This window comes from Chelonia mydas, chromosome 6 (genome assembly GCF_015237465.2).
Source record: "Chelonia mydas isolate rCheMyd1 chromosome 6, rCheMyd1.pri.v2, whole genome shotgun sequence".
In the NCBI taxonomy this organism is placed as follows: Eukaryota; Metazoa; Chordata; order Testudines; family Cheloniidae; genus Chelonia; species Chelonia mydas.
The window spans coordinates 110,478,077-110,500,563 of NC_051246.2; the positions used below are offsets into that span (position 1 = coordinate 110,478,077).

General features: G+C 41.3%; 1 protein-coding gene and 1 long non-coding RNA gene across 3 annotated transcripts in view; one reads left to right on the forward strand and one right to left on the reverse strand.

The window, feature by feature from the left end:
- The window catches only part of LOC122466252, a 76,739-nt gene extending 72,411 nt beyond the window's left edge, over window positions 1-4,328 (reverse strand). Inside the window, exon 1 of the long non-coding RNA XR_006291628.1 lies at window positions 3,961-4,328. This is a non-coding gene — a long non-coding RNA (uncharacterized LOC122466252). The remainder of the gene's footprint in view (window positions 1-3,960) is intronic.
- Window positions 2,904-21,862, forward strand: DLK1 (delta like non-canonical Notch ligand 1). Of its 2 annotated transcripts, XM_037900951.2 has the most exons (6): window positions 3,469-3,825; window positions 5,079-5,142; window positions 5,707-5,837; window positions 10,105-10,212; window positions 11,070-11,211; window positions 20,919-21,862. In XM_037900951.2, the coding sequence occupies exons 1-6, from the start codon at window positions 3,753-3,755 to the stop codon at window positions 21,661-21,663; spliced, it is 1,263 nt and encodes a 420-aa protein (XP_037756879.1). In that variant the 5' UTR covers window positions 3,469-3,752; the 3' UTR covers window positions 21,664-21,862. The 2 variants fall into 2 exon arrangements, with proteins under 2 accessions (XP_037756881.1, XP_037756879.1); XM_037900953.2 differs by lacking the exon at window positions 10,105-10,212 and having other exon boundaries at window positions 2,904-3,825.
- Window positions 21,863-22,487: the final 625 nt, after the last annotated feature.

The window sequence follows — 22,487 nt, forward strand, 5'->3', positions numbered from 1 at the left end:
AACCACTTAGTTCATTTCTTGTTATGTTGGCAAAGATTAGGTGAGGTGCTTTTGCTTCCAGGTCTTAGAGTAAACCTTTCTAGGATCACCAATGGGGTATTCTTAGGGGAACTCACTAAGATTTGCCAGAACCCAAGTCTGATAGTTTTCAGTGAATGTGGAAAAGACTACAGAGGGCTGGGTGAGAGTGTTTCTGACAGGTGGATGTAATTATTGAGCTGAGTGGCAATGATTTGCTGTTTGATTGCTCAGGTGGCATAATATAGAGAGGAGAACTATTTTGGATTCATAGAACATTGGAACTTCTGTGTTGAAAATTTGTTCGGATTTAACAGTCTCCACTTAAGCAGGAGGGATTCTGACCTCCTAGATTTAAAACTGGCAGGATTATTTCAGGAGATCTTTAAACTAAAGACAGAGAAAGGGACTTATTTCCTAATTTAGCTAATCAGAGAGGCACATCTGACATACAATGTAATAAAAAGATGGAGTTGCTGTGAAAAATAGAGAGCATTTGTGCACTAAAGCATCTGCATACACACATAAAAACACGGGACGCAAGATTAAAAACATATTAAGTGAGAGTGAGTGTAATACAGTATGTGTAACCAAAACCTGGTAACAAAATTCTCATAAATGTCAAATATCAGTATGGATAAATGCAGTCTATATTCAATAGCAGAGATAGAAAGAGAGGGGGAGGAATGTCATGTCAAAAGTGTTTTCAGTACCAATGAGATCATATAAATTGACAGTTATAAGTGTGGTGGTGAAATCTATGAATTATCATACTGGTAATGACAAATAACAGCTACTATAGGCGTCTTTTGCAGACTATCAGGACTGGAGGAGAGAGAGAATAAAATCTTCCTGGACTAACTATCAGAGTATTTGAAACCACAGGATATCATACTTATGGGGGTTTTAACTACCCAGATTATCTGTTGTGTAAGAAATATAGCCAAACATGCAGCATAAAAGATAATTTTTGATCCATAATATCTAAACTCAAGGATAAGCCACCCTGCATATACTTCTGACCAGTTGAATGTGTGAGGAAAAACAGAAAGCTTGGCCTGAGTTACTGGTCTTCATTTTAGTAATGAATGGGTTCACAGAATAAGAGTATATGGGTACTGCCCTGTGTCTTCCCTTCTCTCAGGAGGGAATTCTGCAATTCCTCTATTCTTAGAGCAGGTACCTGGTCTTATAGCATCCCCTGTGCCATCTGTGATTCCTGACTGGGTATGGTGTCTGCAAGTTTTCCCTTCAGGAGCTGGGACCAAAAGTCTTTTCCAAACAAAGTATTGTTTAATCTCAATAGTATAAACAAAGCATAACAAGGGAGAAGGGTTCTTAACTCAAGGGTTCTGCACACACTTCTCTCTTACCTATAGGTTAGGTAGGCCCAGTTTACCCAAGCCACCCAAACTGCTGGAGACAGAGACTGCTTCAGAGCAGACTGAACCCCTGTCTCACTCTTCCTGGTTCTTCAGGGGTTGTAGTTTATGCACCCCAAAGTTATTTGTTCCAGCTTTTCCCACTTGGCTCCCTACTGATGAACTCAGCATGGTTGGGAGTAAAACATGATATCTGATTTGTCTTTAAGAACCAATAAACAATCTGCCTAAAGCTATTGTTCCCTTTCCTGCATATGTGCAAGTAACCCCTGGTTGAATTAATCCCTAGTGAGCCTATAACAATCAAACAGTTAATAAACTATTACTGGCAGCTCCCCTGTACTTCACATAAATGTTGACAAATTAGCAAATAAGGTCTGAGGGAAAGAAGCATTAAATCAACAAGTGAGGAAAAAGTGGGCTGGGGAATCCTAAAAGACACTAATTAAAACATAACAGACAATAATTTCTCTAAAGGAGGACTGCAAGCAACAAGAATTAGCCAATCTGGCTCTAAATCGGGTAGCTGAAATCACAGGCACTCCTGTACTACAACTGGAAAAGTACAGGGAGGGACAATCGCAGAAAAATACACAATCAGTTGAAGGTGACCCTTCAAGGGGAAAGGAGGTTTGTCTTTTTATTTTTTGTTGTTGTTCTTTATTGATGTATAATGAAGGACTGAAAAGTTTTTAACCTTAGAAATATCACATATTAAATTTTGTCTTCCCTGTTTTTGTTGAAGCCTTCCTCGGAAGACTAGAAACCTAGCACTGGAGCTTTCTCTGCCCTTACCTGAGGGATAGAGGTTACAGCTTCCCCAAAGAAAGCATCTAGCCAACTATGTGGAGGCAGTTAGGATTAAATACCTGGTAACAAACACAATAGTTTAAACCACTCTAACTAAAACTCCCTGCTACTAGAGTTGCCCAGATTTCATTTTCTTGTCCCTTGTAATGTCATAATTCCACTAGCTCTTCAGGTTTTAGAGTAGCAGCTCTGTTAATCTGTATCCGCAAAAAGAAAAGGAGGACTTGTGGCACCTTAGAGACCAACAAACTTATTTGAGCATAAGCTTTCGTGAGCTACAGCTCACTTCTTCAGTCATCCACAGAGTCCACCAGCAAAAACAGGCCAGACAAAACCTGCTAGTTGTAGTGGAAAAGAAAACAGAGGCTGGGAAAAAGTGTTTTTTCTTCTCAATCTCTCTCCCATCTCCAGAATTATTGAAAGCTGCCTTTGAGCATAATAAATAATCCAGAAAGGGGGCGGAGGTATATTTTTTTTCCTTTGCAGGGTCCTTTTCAATGTTGCAGGGGAAAGACAAAGTAATCTAAACAACAGGGCCAACATTTTCAAAAGCAGCCAGAGATTCAGGGTGCTACAATTTTGCACCCCAAAATTGGCAGCCACTCTGGAAAATGTGGATCTAACCATCTAGGGGGACTCCTGGTCGGGTTATTTTGTAAGTGGCCTGCCTGGGTGCCCAGAGGCCGTTAGTCAGTGGAGAAGGTGATGAGGACTGGACGTTGCCTGGCCGCAGTTTGGACAAATAAACGCACCCATGTAAGGAAAACCCACCTACGCACTTTGAAAGCCAGGGACGGGTGGCCACCCTGGGGCGCGGATCTCGCTCAATCGGTGCGTGGGGCTGCCCGCTGCTCAGACCCCTCGCCTGCCGCTGGGCAAGGGACCGGACACTAGCAGGGGGAGCCCGGAGGCAGCCGGCCGCCCTGCCCCGTCTGTGCAGTGAAGCAAGTGGGGAAGGCGCAGGACAGGATCCCCCTGCTCTGCTCCGACCTCTGGCTCCCCAGTGCCGGGACAGCCCCCGCTAGCTCCGCGGAGCGGCACAACCCCCCCTGCGGACGAGCCACCCCCGAAACAAAGTTAATCCCTGGCTACCCCTTCCCTGCCCACGAGCGGGGTGGGGAATGCAGATGCGACCCCCCCCCCCCGCGGAGGGGGGCAGGGGAGGCTGGAGGGACTGGGGAAGGGGAGAGGCCTCTTCTCCCCCCCCCCCCCAACACTTCCCTTCACCTTCCACGTAGAAGTTTAATTATAAGCCGGATCCTGACTGTGCCAGCGGATCCGCTGTGAGCTCTGCCAAGGCTAGGGGGGAGCTTTCGCTCGCTCTGCAGCAAAGACGGAGTCTCCCCGCCCGCTGCTGCAGAGGGGCGGTGCAGACACCCCCGGAGGTGCCAAGGGAGCTAGCGGAGCAGACACCCCGGAGCTGGCGGGGGGCCGGGTGCCAGATCCCCTCTCCGGGCTGGTGGGGGAGCAGCCCGGCGCCCTGCTGCCACGGGCATGTGCCTGTCGTCGTAGGTGGGGAGCGCGCCCCTGGTACGCGGGGTGATGGATTTCCAGGCTGTCACTTTACTCTGCTGCTGCGGCTGCTTCTTTCCCCTCATCCTGCCCGTTACCCCAGGTAAGAGCGCGCCGGAGCCGGAGCCGGGGCCGCCCGGCGGGAGGCTGCGGCTGGCCCCAGCCTGGACAAGTTCATGGCACTTTTGTCACGGGCGGAAAGTTCTGCAGGCTGGGGGGGGGGGCTTTGCTTGCTTACCCGTTCGGCGGCTGCTGCTGCTCCCAGCTCCGGTCTGTGCGCTCGGAGAGACTTTGTTCAGCTTCTCTTCGGTCTCGCCGCAGAGAGGGAGAAGGCGGTGTGGGGACGTGCGTTCCCGTGTCCCGGCGCGGGACGCTGGAGCCTATGCGCGCACACACGCTACGAGCGAGAGGCGGTGGGGAGCGTTCCTAGGTCCCACAAACGCACCCGCACCCGCCATGTTCCGGCAAGCGTGTCCTGGAAAGCCGCCGCTGACCGAGTAGACGACAATGCAGAAGACCCAGTGTTTCCTCTTGTCATCTTGGTGTGCAGTGGCTGGCGTGAACGGGAAGAGCTTGCAACCTTAACGCAAGTAAACGGGTTTAAAAACTTCCCAGAGGTCGTCTCACGCTGATTTTTTTTTTTAATGCCACTGTTGAAGTACCGAGTATTTCTCTACCCTACGCGTGTTTTTCTAGTTCAAGTTCCTCCCAAGTTCTCATTTTCTCTTATTGATTTTAGAGAGGCGCTTTTCTTCTCACTGAGTGCGAGCAGGGATTTCTCTTGCAATGTCATTATGTCAAACGTTAATGATTGCACGTGAGATTGCGATTATTTAACAGATTAAAATATTTACATTCAATTGTCTGCAAAGAAAACGTGCCCGTTGCTCTTTAACTTTTGCTATTCTCGTACACTTTAATCAGAATTTAGTGTTTCTTCATAACACAGCCTTGTCGAATGGATTCAACATGTGTACTATCAAATTTTTAGAATGCAAATTATTTCTGACTAAAGGTACTTTTGTATAAATAAAAGTATAATAGTATCTGTGATGTGCAAAACGACTTAGACCTTTTTATGTCATTTTCAATTTTATGTAAATTGATATTAATATTGCAAAAAATGTCCATATGCTAAAGTGGTTTAACTTGTACAGTTCTGAGGAACTTCCATTCCAGGTGTCTAATAGCTGAATTGCCAGGAGATATGTTTATTTAAAGTTACATTTTGTTTTTAGAATGAGAACAAATCTAAATTTTATACATTTTTGGTTAGTTTTAAAGCATCTATAATCTATATAGAATGTGAGGATATGGTTCTTTTTAGTACTGACACTTTACAAATCTCTCTCCTAGGTGTTGTTTGTAAACCTGGCTGCCACCCAGTGAATGGATTTTGTGAAAGTCCTAGTGAATGCAGGTAAAGAGATCTACCAGTTGAGGTTATTAGTGAAGGGACTGATTATTCTTGTAAAAAAAAAAAAAAAGACAGAAATTAGAATGATTTGCCTGCTGAAAATGTGATGCTATAAGGACACAGCTCTCCACTAACAGACTGTAACTAGAATTGTATAACATATTAAAGAAACCTGGATGCCTCTGAGAATTAGAGTATTTCTTTTAAAATATCCTAGGAGCACCTATAGAAAGATACTTAAGAGGGCTAAGTTTCAGAGTAACAGCCGTGTTAGTCTGTATTCGCAAAAAGAAAAGGAGTACTTGTGGCACCTTAGAGACTAACCAATTTATTTAAGAGGGCTAAGTTATTTTAGGTTTAAAATATTTGTTTTTCTTGCACCTAAAGTGAATCGTTTTTCTTTAATTCTTTCCCCAGTATTTTATAAACATTGAAAGTCTTTTTTTCCAAATGCATTACATGTAGCAGTGTTATCTTTGCAAATTCAGTTTTTTGTGCCTTTTAAAAGGAGAACAGCCTGGTAATTATTTTAAAAAACCTCTGTATCTTGTCTTGTATCTATTTCAGGTGTCAACCTGGGTGGCAAGGAGCTCTCTGTTATCAGTGTGTTCCTTTTCCTGGTTGTGTGCATGGCAGCTGTGCCAAACCATGGCAATGTGTCTGTGAAGAAGGATGGGTTGGCAGCCTTTGTGACATAGGTTTGCAAATACTTTCCTTTAATAGAGCAACATAGTTTCCCAGAGATTAAATGAAGTGATTACAGCTCCATCTGGTGTTAGAAATATGCAAAAGCTTTTCCCTAGATGTTTTCTTTCTAAAATGAATATTTGACCGAAAACACGAAGAGACATGAATTTTTTTGGGGGGGTGGGGGCGATTTAGGGGGGAGAGAAAAAAAAGCCTTATGCATTCACATTTTAGGTGAAAACACAATATCTTGTATAATATAGTTCTGGGTATTATTAGAATTATGTATAAAACCCTAATTCCATTTTTAACTATGATTGTCACATGCAGATGGTAAATAACAAATTCTACACTGGTTCCGTAAATGTAAGAAGTCCCCGTGGGTGTGTTCAATCAGTTGAAATAATTCATTATGCAACATCATGTGCATATGATAGTATAAGTTGAAATAAACACATGAGTTTGGTGCTTGACTAAATATTTTCTAGCAAAGGATTTGAATGGAACTATTAGAAGGTATAGCACTTAATTCTTCCCTCATTCAAACCACTGTAGATCAAAAGAAATTCCAGTGATTCAGTGGAGTTACATTGATGTTAAACCAGTAGAAAAGGAGAAGTGGGCTCATATATTTGCCAGTCTTCTGGGTTTCATCATTTTCTAGTTTATCAAAAGTTAGTTTGTTGCTGTGTTCTGTAACTTGATGTTCAAGAAATCATTCTTATTCATTAGGTAATTCTCATTGAGTAACATTTTCAAAGTCTCCTATGTGACTTAGAGCCTAAATCCCATCGTCTTTCAATTAAACTTGGGCTTTTATGGTCCAGATTTTCAAAGGTATTTAGACACCAAAGATGCAGATAGGTACCTAGAGAGATTTCAGAAACACTTAAGTAGATTAGATACTTTTTGTTTTTAAATCCCACTAGGCACCTATCTGCATCTTTAGGAACCTAAATACCATTGAAAATCTGTCACTTTTAAAAATGAAACTTAGTCACTTGAAATCAATGGGCATTAGAAACTTGATCTGGTTTGGCATTTCTGAAAATAACACAAGTTTACGATCTAGATCTCTAGGCACCTAAATACTTTGAAAATCTGGTCCTAAGTCACTAAGTCCCTTTTGAAAATAACTTGGGTGGATTTGAAAATATTACCTATTATCTCTATATTTAGTAATACCAAGCATGCTCTACAGACATCCAAAAAATATTTTACTCACCACTAGGAGTCAGTTTTTGCAAACTTGAATCCAGGGCCGGCTAAGGACATGTCAAGAATAATCAGAATGATAGAATTAGCTGTTTGTCTGATGTTGGGGTATATCAGGTATATTGAAAATCATGCCAGTCCAATGGATTTAGCTAGTCTGGACATGTTCTCTAATTCATATTGGGTCAGCAGAGAGAAGCTTCCTCCCTGTTGGAAGGGAGGCCTTTACCCATGATTGTCATGATCCAATAAAGCAATATAACATGACATGGAGCAACTGCTCAGTCATTGCATTGGACCCTCCTCTGCTAGGAAGATGGTTGTATAAAGTTGTGATGAATTGCTATAACTCATTAACACATACCATTAATCCAGATTTGATCAGGTTAGGAAGAAAGAGGAAATTCCACAGGACAAATAGGAGGCTTCTGCCCAATTTGGGATGGTTAGCATGTATGAATAACTGACTTTCATATGGAAACACTAAATCCAATCCAGTACCTCAGTATAAAATACTAGACTCCTACCTATAAAGGAATCCCCCTTAACATTTTATCTTTGCATGTGAGAAGTGGAGACAACCACTGTTACATTTTCACAAGCAAATGGACCTAAACTGGCATTTTTAGCTCCTCAGGCAGTCTATAGCTATGAGTGTACACCAGATCAAAACATACATTTACTATGTTGCTCTAAAGAATCAAGAAAGTTCCTAAGTAATGCACCTTTTTATGGGAAGTTGTTGCACTTCCTCAATGTCCTCCATTTTTGCAACTTTTAAAGACTGTATACGTTTGCCAAGGTGTTTCTGTATGCAGCCACTGTTTGGGGATATTCAGATTTGGAGGTTGGTGCAGCCTTGTTATGAGGAAATGGGCCAGCAGTGGTGCTATTGTTTATTGTTGGTAAGGGGCTCCAGCCCACGCCTGAATGTCTGCACACCAATTTTTAAGCTCCAGGGCCCAAGCCTGTTGAACCTGAGTCAGCTGACCTGGGAAAGTTGCAGGTTTTTTAATCCCCTTGTAGACATACCCTGAGTTATTTAATCACATGCTTGAAGATGAGTACATGCTTGAGCACTTTACCGGATCAAGGCAAGAGGGTAGAGCACTTTGCAGGATCCAACCCCATATTTAAAACCTGTACACATGTGTCAGGGTGTAACCAGGTTGGCCACTTCTCATGCACCCCCTTTTGGCCTAGGGTCAGGCTACAGGCAGACTACCTCAGCTTCCCCACTTGGACTGTTCAAATAAAACTTCCCTTCAAGCTTTTCTTGGTCAAAATATAAAATAAACTGCAAATAAAACTCAAAATCCCCAAACAAGGTCCTCCTAAATCCACACAACATAAGATTTCTCTTCCTTCTCCCAGGCCTTCCTGCCTGGGGCAACTCCCCCTGGTCTCTGGGTCGTCACTGCAGAAGCCTTTCCTCACTTTCTCCAAACGCTGCCACAGCTTCCTAGGTTTCCCCCTTTATTGCACCCTCCTGCTCCTTTTACACCAAAATCACTTGATTCCTCTCAGGTGAGACTCATGCTATGATCAGGGTTGGCTTAGTCCCAGTTTGTGGTGAAAGCCACCCTGTTACAGAGGGATTCTCTTTCTTGAGCTAGCTTTGTGACATGCCACAGAGGGTGTATGTACCACACAGAATAACTTTCAAAACAGAGGGGAAAACCAGTGTGGCTGGTTTGTTCTATGGAAACCAGGGCGAAAAGCCCACAAAATTAGTGCCATTATAGTAACTGGTGTTCAGAATATGTGCCTGGTATCTTAATGACAGCTCGTTTGGAACATAGGAGTCCCCACAGCAGATCAAATCAATGGTCCATCTAATGGTCTCTGATACTGAGCAGTGCCAGACGTTTAAGAGGAAGGTGCAAGAAACCCTCCAGTGAACTGCTACTGGGGAATTTTCTTCCTAATACAAACAATTAGTGATTGCTGAAACATGAGGGTTTAACTCTTTGTACCTCCTATTTTAATTCTATGCAAAGCAACTATAGATATTCTCATCCATGTAAATGGCTAATCCTTTTCTGAATTCTCTTAAGCTCTGGGCCTCAGTTATCTCTTGTGGTAAGAAATTCCACAGCTCATCCGTCATTTGAGAGAAGGGTGGGGGGAAATTCAAGAATAATGTTGGGTTTTTTTTAAAGTAGAGAATTTATTCCTATAGGCTCAAGGATTGTGTCATTTTCCTAGCTAGTGAGCTGTTATATGCCTTATTTTCTTTCCTTCCTTATTTTCTTCTTATACATTTCTTATTTAATGTTATTAAATGTGTGTCTATTGCAGGGTATCTCCTTTCTCCTGTATCAGGGTTGTGTTTGGTTAGCTGCCCTTAAGGCTTGCCAAAATGGGCACACAACACTGCTGCAAAATGCAGTCGAGGCTATTTTGGTCCTTGTGGAAACCACCATTTACACACAAAAGTTCACATAAAGTGGTAGTGTGGCAATCGGGACAGACTAAGATAGTGGAAAATAAGCCCCTATACAGGGGGAAGAGCATTTTACTGTAATTGTAATTGGACAACGTTTATAGTTATGGTTAATATTTTACATTGCCTCATGACATTCCTCTGGGTTCACATTATCCTGTGGGTTTAGGTGGGAAGTAGAATTTAATATTCATCACATCCTTATTTATCACTTTAGAAAAAAGTATACGCACAGTGCTGTCACTGAAAATGCGTGTGTGAGCTTGCAAGACCTCGCAGCAAGTTGCAAGACCTCACAGCAGCTGCCATGTTATCTTGGTTCATTTACTTATTTATTTATTTCATTTTAAATCTTCAATAGTTGCTCTGGAGGAGACTCAGTCTAAGAGGGTAATTGTGAAAGATTACGTGCGTGACTTACCAGGCAAAAATATAACAGGGTCCACTCTTCTGGCACCATCATGTAAGAGGTAAATGCCAACCAGCAAAGTCTATACCACAGAGAGAGGAACAAGTTGAAGTTCAAAGGTGGTTTGTAGAGCTGGGCTGGAAACAGTTTTCCCATCCCACAAAAATTTTCCCATTCTGCATCGGGATGAAACTGAGACCTTTCAAAGTTTTTCAGGTAAACAAGAAGCCCTCCACAGTAGCCAGTAGTCCAGTAAGGGCATCTACCTGCAGTTTGAAGGACACAAGTTCAAGTCCTTGCATCACCCACATCTCAGGTGAGCCACCGAGCTGCACAGTCACTCTCTCTCTCTGGCCCAATGAATATTTAATTGAGACAGACACCATGATGCCAGAATAGTAAAGATGGTGATTAGGGATGTTGGAAGACCCAGGCTCAAATCCCTGCACAACATCAGGCGGAACAAGGACTTGACCCTGGGTTCTCCACATTGCAGATGTGCCCAGAATTTCCAACCAGGACCCAAGTAACCTTTCCAATGAATTTTCATTGAAACCAGCCCTCTCCTAAGAAAAGTTTCAGTTTCAACCAAATTGGCATTTGCTGACACCCTCCCTGCCCAAGAAAATCTAAATTCCTAAACAGCTCCTGTGTTTTGTTACTTACAAATATCAGTTGTCTCTTTTAAAACGTAAAATGCTTTTGTGTAGGACTTGAAACATCAGGCAATCTGGAGAAATTTGTAAATATACCATTTTTAGATTGCACATTGCTTTATCTGACTTACATGCATGAAGTAGTTGGGAATATGAGGTGATGTTTATAGTAATCAGTAGCTCTCCCCCCACCACTAACTTTTTATTGTTAATATTACTTATTCATAGAGAGAAGCAATCCAAGTGTATTTCACAAAGTGAGAGCTAATGGGTGGGGAACAAGCTGACTGACTATGAAGTAACTGAACAATCTGCCCTCCATTAGAGAGAAGAATAAATCAAAATATATGCAATGCAGGATGAAGGACCTTTAAAAATGCACTTAGTCTTTTTGTATTGTTTACTATTTAATGGCTTTTATATGATAAAGTAGACCCTGATTTCTCATGTGCTAAATATTTAACATTACAACTAATGGTTTTTGATGTAACAAAACTGTCTGTTTTTGTTAACACAGATATTCACCCATGTTCTTCAAAACCCTGCACCAATAATTCAACATGCATAGAGACTGGAGATGGAGGATATATTTGTTTGTGTGCCAAGGGATTTACAGGAAAAAACTGCCATCTGAAAAAAGGGCCCTGCATTATTAATGGGTAAATATTGATTTCTGATATAAATATACAATCCTACTAAATTTTTCTCTGGTTTTCTTTCTTAAATCATGAAATGTTTGATATGTAGCACATAACTTTTCCGCCGACATGGTAATTTAGTTTCTAGCCTATTTGTTTCTAGACTCAAATTGACTAATTCTGATCTATTCCTATTATATAAATCTGATCAGATTTTTAGCATGAGTCTGTGTGCATAAGTTGAACCTCAAATATTCAAAATTGCACATATTGTAGTAATATTATGTTTGGGGTTTTTTACAGTTTCAATAGATAAATGTCAAAAGTACGTTCTAGGTGCTCTTAACAAATAATTAAAAATACAATCCAATTAAGACCAAAAGAGCAGTAGCCAACCAGCAACCTCCCTTAGCACAAAAGAACCCTGTCTGCAACACCAAGGTATTTGAACTCCCATAAAACTCTACACCCAGTGTAGTAGTTAAATAAGGGGAGACACTGGGTGGGAGGGATAGCTCAGTGGTTTGAGCATTGGCCTTGCTAAATCCAGGGTTGTGAATTCAATTGTTGAGGGGGCCATTTAGGGATCTGGGGCAAAAATTGGGGATTGGTCCTGCTTTGAGCAGGGAGTTAGACTAGATGACCTCCTGATATTCTATGATTCCCATTAAATCAGCAGAGAAGGGGCGGGGCTGTGTGCTGCTTCCTCGGGCCACAGAGCGGAGAGGGAGTTTCTTTCTTCTCGCCACCCACATTCCGAGTAGCCCCTGCCTTTATGGTCAGCTAAACCCACCAAACCTCAGGCTTCCCGAAAGGCCTGTCCAAATGGATGAGCTTGGCAGCATGCTGTAAGGGTATGTCGACACTGCAGCTGGGCGTGTGCGTCCCAGCTTGAGCAGACAGATATGTGCTAGTTTTGCTTGAACTAATGTGCTCAAAATAGTAGGGTTGCTGGGGATAGCACAGGCAGCAGCTTGGCTCGCTGCTTGTGTACAAATCATCTGGTCTCCCTGAGTGTGAACTCAGGCGGCTAGCCCGAGACTCTGCCTCTGCTACCCTGGCCACGTGGCTATTTTTAGCACATTCGCTCAAGCAGACCTAGCAGTGTTGAAAGACCTAAAAGTCAACAAATTGGATTAGCGGGATGGGACTGGACAGAGGAAAGGGTTGTGTTTGATAGTGAAGGGCTGTTGCGCAGAACAGCCTTCCAGCAGCTCCTTCTCCTCTGTACAAAGGCATCCCCAGCTCAAGCACCTCCATTAACCTCTGTAGCTGGCATCCAAGTGGCCATTTATTTATTCACATTTGTAAAACTGCCTTTCTGATATGTATTGGGCCTGATCCAAAGCCCAACAAAACCCAGGGAAAGAATTCCCTTGACTTAAGTGGATTCCCTTTCTGAAGTACTTAACTAACTGGCTGTTTGGAAGATTTTCTCATGCAGTCACATAGAGCATGCATAAAACTGTCCAGTCATGTGCCTAATTAGTCATTTTTATGCTCATAACTGAATATGCAGTCACAATATCTGCATGTACAAGTTAGGCATATGTCTGACAGCATGGCCCATAAAGTAGATAAGTAGACAACTGGCGGGTGTTTACATGCAAAATATTAACTATTCCTTAGACCTGTACTGTAAGGTAAATCATCTATAATGTACAAATTAAAGGAAATTAGTACCAGTAAATGAAATCAATTAAGAATATAATGTCTGAAATATGGATATTGTTTTAATTAAGCATGTAACAAAAGATTTGGACAGACAAACATTAAGAGGCTGAAACAGCAACAAGGGATTAGAAGGAATATAATTTAGTGAAATTCAAGCTTTTATTCATTGATGAAGGCTGGCAGTATTCTGATACAATAAACTCTACATGCAATATTGTATTAATGGCTGAACTCAGATTACTATGGGGAAAATAGACTTTAAGGTATGAAACTATTAATTAAGAAACCTATTCCCTGTGAGTCTTGTCTTATGATGGCTTTTTGGCTGCACATTTTGTCCATGACTCAGTTGTCACTAGGTTTTAATAATATAGCTGGGAACAGAACTGTCTGAAAAATGATGAAAAAATTGTGAATAATTTTTTAATGAAATTTGAAAAAATCCAACCAGCTCTAGATTCTTAGGAGGAATCTATTCTGTTCTATCAAGGGTCTTCTCACATTCTCCTAGTATCTGAAGTCCTTTAATCCTCATGCATTTTATTATGATAAAGCAGGAGCTTCACTACGGTTAAGGCTGCTACCAGCTTACATTATAAAATGCTGTTTTAGCTTCCCTAGAGCTTTGGTTTGGAAAATTGTCTTAGCCTGAAAATTGGCAGATTTCCCCTGAGGTTGAAGCAGAATATTTCTGCAAAGCTTGAAGAAAATTAATCAATTTCTGTGTTATAAATCACTTTAAAAATAATTATCCTGATTTGAAACATTGACTTTTGTCTAAGGTTTCCTTGTCTCCCTTTAGCTCAACAATGGTTTGTTACAACCCTTTTAGCCTTTCCATGTAGTTAAATCTCCGTGGAAACTTCTGCACTCGTTATATTTGATGAAAATGGGTTGTAATTGAGCAAACAAATATTTATTTTGTGTAAGGCTGTTGCCCAAACATGCTCTCACTGACTTCAAGTTGGAGATTCTTGCTGAAATACTCAGGGTTCAACTGATCAACATATTTGGGGTTGGGAAGGAATTTTCCCCTGGGTCAGATTGGCAGAGACCCTGGGAGTTTTTTGTCTTTCTCTGCAGCAGGGGGCTCTCGCAGGTTTAAACTATTGTAAATGGTGGATTCTCTGTAACTTGAAGTCTTTAAATAATGATTTGAGGACTTCAGTAACTCAGCCAGAGATTATGGGTCTATTACATGATTGGGTGGGTGAAGTTCTGTGGCCTGTAAAGTGCAGGAGGCCAAAGTAGATGATAATGAAGGTCCCTTCTGACCTTAAAATCTATGAGTCTATGACTTTGTTCCAAACCTGTGCTCTGTTATGTCAGTGGAAGATTTTTGCCATTGACTTCAGTGGGGCCAGGTTGGGTAATTTTGTGTACGTGTGAGTTATTTTACCCCCATTGGTTGCTTGCAGTTTACAATGTAAGGATGGCTGATGTTCAGTGCTCGGTAAGGGAATTGGTGGCATAACAAAGGCCTAACAGAAATCTTCCTTTAACTCAGACGGTAGAGCTTTGGCTTTTAGGAATTGCAGGGACACAATTCCAGTCACTGCTCTGCAGGTATGTGTTTTGTTATGGAGGGGCGATAGCCTGTCTCCTGTTTATGTGTTTTGTACAGCACCTACTACACTGGGGCTCTGATCTGATTGGAGTCTCTGTCGTGGTTCAGGGCTAATTGCACCTTTGAGTGTACCCTAACACCTTTGAGTGTACCCCCACAGGTGTTAGGCCTCATGCCCTTACCTTTTTCTGGGGTGAAACCCACATTTCTCCCACTCTTGAACTTCAGCACCATGTGGCCTGACTGAGTTTTGCACCAGCAAGTCTTCCCTTTGAGGGCTTGTGATCAGTGCTAACTAGAAGAACTAGAAAGCTTTCTTAAACAAAGTCTTGTTTAATCTTAACAGTAAGAACAAAGAAAGCATAAGAGAAAATGGATTTTAAACCAAGAAAAGGGCTACACACATCTGTCTTACTTAATGCATAGGAAGGCCTAACTTCTTTAGAACCCCAAGTAGGTGTCAGTGTTTTTGTCAGCCTGTACCCCGTGAACAGCTCCCTGACAAATGCCTGATCTCTGGAGAAGGAGACTTTTTACCTTGTCTGTGCTCCTTTTGATTTCTTCAATCCCAGCCCTGGCAAAACAAGACTTCTGACTTGGCTCTAGCCTGAAAGTAGCATCTTCACAGCTAATAGTTCAGGCATTCTGTCTTACTGACCTCCAATATGCTTATTTGGAGCCATCATGTAGCCTTTCTGCTTGTTAACAACCCTGCTATTAAAGGTTTCAGAGTAGCAGCCGTGTTAGTCTGTATTCGCAAAAAGAAAAGGAGGTCTTGTGGCACCTTAGAGACTAACAAATTTATTTGAGCATAAGCTTTCGTGAGCTACAGCTCACTTCATCAGATACATTCAGTGGAAAATACAGTGGGGAGATTTATATACACAGAGAACATGAAACAATGGGTGTTACCATACACACTGTAACGACAGTGATCAGGTAAGTTGAGCTATTACCAGCGATTACTTCAGTCTCTCTGGTCACTCGATTACAGATCTAAAAGTGGCAATACTTCAACAAAAAAACTTAAAAAACAGACTCCAATGAGAGACTGCTGAATTGGAATTAATTTGCAAACTGGGTACAATTAACTTAGGCTTGAATAGAGACTGGGAGTGGATGGGTCATTACACAAAGTAAAATTATTTCCTCATGTTTATCCGCCCCCCCCCACTCCCCACTGTTCCTCAGACGTTCTTGTCAACTGCTGGAAATGGCCCACCTTGATTATTGCTACAAAAGGTTCCCCCCCCCCCCGCTCTCCTGCTGGTAATAGCTCACCTTACCTGATCACTCTCGTTACAGTGTGTATGGTAACACCCATTGTTTCATGTTCTCTGGGTATATAAATCTCCCCGCTGTATTTTCCACTGAATGCATCCGATGAAGTGAGCTGTAGCCTGCTATTAAAGTAAACCAACATATGCATGCAGTGAGGGTGACCAGATATCAAGTATGAAAAATTGGGACAGGGGGTTGAGGGGTAATAGGTGCCTATATAAGAAAAAGCCCCCAATATTGGGACTGTCCCTATAAAATCGGAACATCTGATCACCCTACATGCAATAAATATTCCAGTAACTATCCCAATAACTAGGTCACATACAGTGTTCATAAATTATTACAGATGAGCTCCTGACCTTCATAAAAATATTCCTGAATGCTACCTACTGGATATGGCCCTGTGTCCTGGGGAAATTATTGTTTTCATATGCTGGCTTGGAAGTCATGTGCCCTGTTTCCTAACATTCCTTAAAGCAGTGTTTTCCAAATGTTAGAATGCTGAGACTCCTTCAGGAATATTAAACAAATTGCAACTCCCCTTCAACTCTGTGTTGTTAAAGATCTACCCAGTTTAATTTATACATCTTCCGCACCCACTGCCTTCTAGCCCTTTGTCCCATCTTTGGGTGGGGGCGCACCCCACATTTTGTGAATTACTGATGTAGATCTTTATGACTTTTTTATTCTTTCTTACATGCCTGGATGGAACAGTTATCAGTGTTGATGTTGTCAAGTATCATCACGGGCATCTGAGTTAACACTTGATATGAATAGGAAGTTTGCACATCAGAGCTATTATTTCAGCTTATTGGCAAACTCAGGCAGATATCAGTGTATCAGTTACACTTGGATCAAGTGCTGAAAATATTCTTCACAATCATAACAGCTAGAGCCAACTTTTTTTTTAAATGAGAGCAGAGTCCCGGGAGAACAATGGAGTGGCCATATCCACTTGGCTGGTAGTTCATGCACCATTTTTTGTGAAACACTGTCTTAAAAGGTGAGTGTTTAATACAGTAGAATTGCTGCTGTGTTCTTAGAGAATTAACTTTAATATATTACTTATTTTAATCATATACTTAACCTTATGTGAATAATAATAAAGGTGTTCTTAAAATTCCCCATGATTCCTCTAAATTTTGTTCTGCTTTGTTTTACACATATGCAATATTCAGATGATGATCATAAAATCATAGCACTGGAAGGGACCTCGAGAGGTCATCTAGTCCAGTCCCCTGCATTCGCGGCAGGACTAAGTATTATTTAGACCATCCCTGACAGGTGTTTGTCTAACCTGCTCTTAAAAATCTCCAATGATGTAGATTCCACAGTCTCCGTAGGCAATTTGTTCCAGTGCTTAACCACCCTGAAAAATTTTAGAAAAATTTTCCTAATGTCCAACCTAAACCTCCCCTGCTGCAATTTAAGCCCACTGCTTCTTGTCCTCAGGGGTTAAGAACAACAATTTTTCTAGACCTTTAATCATGATCTTACACCCCTTCTTATTCTCTCTCCAACTTTCATCCCAATTCCCAAAGAAGTTGGTGAATTATCCCATTCCAAACACAAGGGCTCAAATCTCCCCCTCCCCATAACAAAGGGTTTTGACTGATTTTTTTCCTAACACCATAAATCTTACTTTGAGCCAAGAGAGGTTGCCGGACTCTTCAAGGTACCTGCTCACCACACAGTTTCCAGTGGACCATAGGACAATTAATCCTGTCATTCTCTGTTTTAACCAGACACTATAGTCTGGCTTATAATCTGCCTTCTGGCTCTCATAATTACCACCACCCCAAACGTTACTAATCTCCCTTTACTAACTGTACTTTACTTCTGCGAAATCCTGAAAGAGTATAAAAACCCACTCTTCTTTCCAGACCCCATCACTGCAAACTACCAATTCCAGGCTTGCAGGAGCTTTCCTCCCAACTCCCAGCTACAGTGGGAGATGTTCAGGGAGCCACCAATAGTTTATTTCACTTGGTGGAAACAAAGAACAACCAGCCTACTCCTCTACCATAATAGGCAGGTACTTCTGGGGAGCCCCTCAATGCTTCACTCCCCCATGAAACCTAGGACTCCAGTATCCACACTGGAGTACGCAGACCTGAGTCAAACCATCGTATCCCAGGCTTCCTAGCACACTTCCCAGCTGTGGCCATTCGTGCCCCTGGTTCATAATTCACTGTGAGGAAACTTGACAGTCCACCTCGCACATTACAGGAAGTTGTTGCAGCCCTTCAAATTCCAGACAGATCCTGCTGAGCTATCTTTCATAGAATCATAGAAGATTAGGGCTGGAAGAAACCTCAGGAGGTCATCTAGTCCAACCCCCTGCTCAAAGCAGGACCAACTAAATCATCCCAGCCAGGGTTTTGTCAAGCCAGGTCTTAAAAACCTCTAAAGATGGAGTTTCTACCATCTCCCTATTAAACCGATTCCAGTGCTTCACCACACTCCTAGTGAAATAGTTCTTCCTAATAACCAACCTAGACCTCCCCCACTGCAACTTGAGACCATTGCTTCTTGTTCTGTCATCTGCCACCACTGAGAACAGCCTAGATCCATCCTCTTTGGAACCCCTCTACAGATAGTTGAAAGCAGCTATCAAATCTCCCCTCATTCTTCTCTTCTGCAGACTAAACAATCCCAGTTCCCTCAGCCTCTCCTCATAAGTCATATGTTCCAGACCCCTAATCATTTTTGTTGCCCTTCGCTGGACTCTCTCCAATTTTTCCACATCCTTCTTGTAGTGCGGGGCCCAAAACTGGACACAGTACTCCAGATGAGGCCTCACCAATGTCGAATAGAGGGGAACGAACACGTCCCTCGATCTGCTGGCTATGCCCCTACTTATACTTCCCAAAATGCCATTGGCCTTCTTGGCAACAAGGGCACACTGTTGACTCATGTATGAAGTTTTGCTGCTGCATGTAAAATTATCATGAAAGTAAGATGGAAATTCATTTGCAACCTCTTGCACGAGATTCCTGTTCTGCCACAGTGCAAGTAATGGACCAAATTATGCTGTAAATAACAACCCCATTGATTTTGCAAAATGTGGCCCACTGTCATGTATGGCCCTGTCTCTTGGCAGCTCTCTCTGGAATACTAATGTAGTCCAACTTAGGAAAGACATGTTTCTGTAATAAACGTAGTGGGTTCTGTTCAATATGTAAGTCAGTGACGCATCAAATAGTAATCTCAAACGGGTTTATTAAGTCAAATTTCTCTAACTACAAATAGAACAGCATGTAACAGAAAGGTGGTACTCACCAACCCGTTGGAGGGGGCGTGTCAGTCTGCATCTCACCCTGTCCCAGAATGATTTACATTTCCATCGGTTTTATAGATTCATTATCAAATGAGTTATGCCCTATATTTCTATCATAATAACTTTAATTTCCTTAACAATAAAGCATAGCATGAGTTAAAACAACTCTTAACCAGTCATTTCACTGTGTCATTTGTGGTTTGGAACGTTTTAATAAATTGGCCAATCATATGGTAATGTCATATTGTGGTTATACACAAGGTAAATAATCTTCTTCTTAAATGCTTGCATCCTACATGCCCTTTCTTGTGGTTTCGGTTACAACTTCATAACTTGTTGTTCACACAGCATAGCCAACTACAAGGCACAAAACAACCTTAAGCAGTTGTAAAAATAGGTCATAGTCTTAAACTTATTTCTACTCCTATAAGTAATTTAACTTGTAGCTGCTAGTAATATCTATTGTTTCTCTGACATAACTTTTGCAAGACCTCATGGTACTCTTGCCTACATATTAACAATCTCTTACCATAACTAGGAGGGATGTTTGGAGCTTGTAGGTTAAATGCTAACATTTCTGAATTAACTTATTTAACTTTAAATGGTTTGTGATAATATTTAAATTCTGATGGGATATTCAGGGTTACATTAGGGATCAGCAAATAAAAATACTTCTGGAAGAAAAATTCGTGAAACAAGTCATTGTGAATGTTTTCAGTGTTGACTATATTGATTCAATCTGAGTAGCTGATAGCGCTCTGCTTTTGCACAACTTCTCTATTACTCTCCCTTATCTGGCTGCCACCCTATCTTGCTGAGTCCTCTGAGATTGCACTTAGTACAACCTTTCTTTAATAGTTATTGAGTGAATTTAATACCAATGAAATATGCTGACTTGATATCCCTGGAGGATGAAGTCCTCTTCCCTTCCACAGAAAGGGTGTAGCAAAACAACCCATGTTTCCTAGCCCTGATGTGTATGAACCACCTCTAGAACTGAGAGAATTATCCTGTTTCCATGTCGTTGGCTTTTCTGTGAAGACTATTAAGGAGGATGCTGACTGGGCTGGATTTTGCACTGTGAACACTTATCTAGTAGGAACTGGAATAAGGTAATTTCACATAGGCAACCAAGCAGCCATGAGGTGGTTCCAACCTCTGAACACTACTGACTTGGGTCCTTTCAAATTTGGGACCTAGATGTGAAAAGTTTGGTATCCTTATTACCAGTCTCCTGAGCTACCACCTTGCCAATCCTTTTGAAATAACAATTTTGATTGTATATGATTTCTTTTGACACAATTATTCTCACTTAATGTAGTTATGCAAATAAAAATGAAAATGTATTGTTTTCAATGCTTTGAGGTTTCAAAGTGCCGCAAATTCTTCCAGCCCCTCAAATGTACAGGGTATGACTATGCTATAGCCATACAATAAAAAATAAATGTCTCCACATCAGCTGTTATGCTTGTTGATATTTTATACGGAATATATAATACCTAGATTGTGTTTTTACTAATTACTGAGGAAAAACTAAGCCATGCTGGCAATATCTTTGCTCACTCTGGTCTGAATACCTACTCAACCATTCCTCAGATCCCTAAATCTAACCAGACAAGCACATTGGGCTGCTTAATTTCAAAAACAGTTTTAAATCTCTTCAAATAGGATTTGTACATTAGGATGTGCAGAAGAGATTGGAATCAATGTTGGAATATTAGAGGGACCGCGTATATTGATAAAGATGTTGGACAAAATTCATTCTTGATGCAACTCCATGGACGTCAATGACATTCCACCAGGAACTGACGTGGCTCATTATCTAATAAAGAAAATTACCCCTTTTTAATTATCTGAAATGTTGCATATCTGCTTATTTCACTTACATTTTCTTTAAACTCCCATCTGTTTTGTCTTGCGTTCCAGCTCTCCTTGTCAGAATGGGGGAACATGTGTTGATGACAATGGATTTGCGCCTCATGCCTCCTGTTTGTGCCTTCCGAGTTTTGCTGGCAATTTTTGCGAAATAGATGTAGATGACTGTGAACCCAACCCATGTGAAAATGGAGGAACGTGCACGGATATTGGTGGAGGTTTCAACTGTCATTGCCCTATTGGCTATATGGGCAAATCCTGCAGCAGCCGTGTCATATTCTGTGCTAGCAGCCCATGTGAGAATGGAGGAACATGTCATGAGCATCCTGAAGGAGGATTTGAATGCGTATGTAAGCCGGAATTTGTTGGTGTAACCTGCACGTATCTCAGCAGAAACACAAGTCTCCGTGGTGTGAATACAGAGGCCAAACATGGGCACAGTTATAATCTACCCCCAAATGCTCGTCCGAAGTCAGTATCTCACCAAGAACATAAAGTCTTGAAGATAACAATGAAAGAAACAATCCAAAACACAGACCCCTTGCTTAATAAAAGTCAGGTCATATGTTTCATTGTTCTGGGCTTGCTTACATGTCTTGTTGTGTTGGGTACAACTGCGATTGTATTTTTTTCCAAATGTGAAATGTGGCTTGCTAATGCCAAATATAGCCATCTACTACGCAAGAAAAAGAATTGTTTTCTTCAGTCTAACAATGGGGAAAACCTTTCAGTTAACATAATTTTCCCAGAGAAGATCAAACTCACTAACTACACCAAGAACTACACCGCCATCTAGACTCCTTGAAAGCCTTGCAGCAACTTCCAGAGTTTTGTAGCAATATGTAAAGTTTTTTGAACTTGTTACCTGTGCCTGGCTTTGATGTTTTGTGCATAGATTTGCTGTAATTTGTGCTGGGAAGTACAGAAGAAATATGTTGTATCTGTGTTGCCAAGTGAATTTCTCATTCCCAAAATAAAACTTTAACATAATCAGATTACAGAGCAAGGAATGTTCATTTGATTTTTTTTTAATGCAGCTATATTTTGTAAAATAAAAGAAATTTGCCACAAGAGCAGTTTTCAGCTTTATTGGATTGTGTAAGGTTGTTTGGCAAATATGGTCCTCATAAATTACTTGCCAATGCTCATTTTTTAATAAACAGTAATTGAGGGCTGTGCAGGCTTATTTACTAGTTTTGTGAATTCTAGCATGCTATGGTAAATGTACCACAGGCATTAATATGTAGTACTTCCTCTGACTGTGAGTGTCTTTAGAAACTGATCACAATCTGGCCCATTATTTTGAAACTTTCATCTATTGTACAAATAGTGCCAGTGTATTAAATAAATAGAGGAGGGGGGAAAAATCCTCAAATTGTTATGTTTCAGAGTAGCAGCCATGTTAGTCTGGATCCGCAAAAAGAAAAGGAGGACTTGTGGCACCTTGGAGACTAACAAATTTATTTGAGCATTAACTTTCGTGAGCTACAGCTCACTTCATCAGATGCATTCAGTGGAAAATACAGTGGGGAGATTTATATACACAGAGAACATGAAACAATGGATGTTATCATACACACTGTAACAAGAGTGATCAGGTAAGGTGAGCTATTACCAGCA

Excerpts from the sequence above, each read along its gene's own strand:
- DLK1 (XM_037900951.2), top strand. The coding sequence starts at position 3,753 with ATGGATTTCCAGGCTGTCACTTTACTCTGCTGCTGCGGCTGCTTCTTT. Across the intron at positions 10,213-11,069 it reads TTGCATCACCCACATCTCAG|ATATTCACCCATGTTCTTCA; the intron begins GTGAGCCACCGA and ends TTGTTAACACAG. Across the intron at positions 11,212-20,918 it reads GGGCCCTGCATTATTAATGG|CTCTCCTTGTCAGAATGGGG; the intron begins GTAAATATTGAT and ends CTTGCGTTCCAG.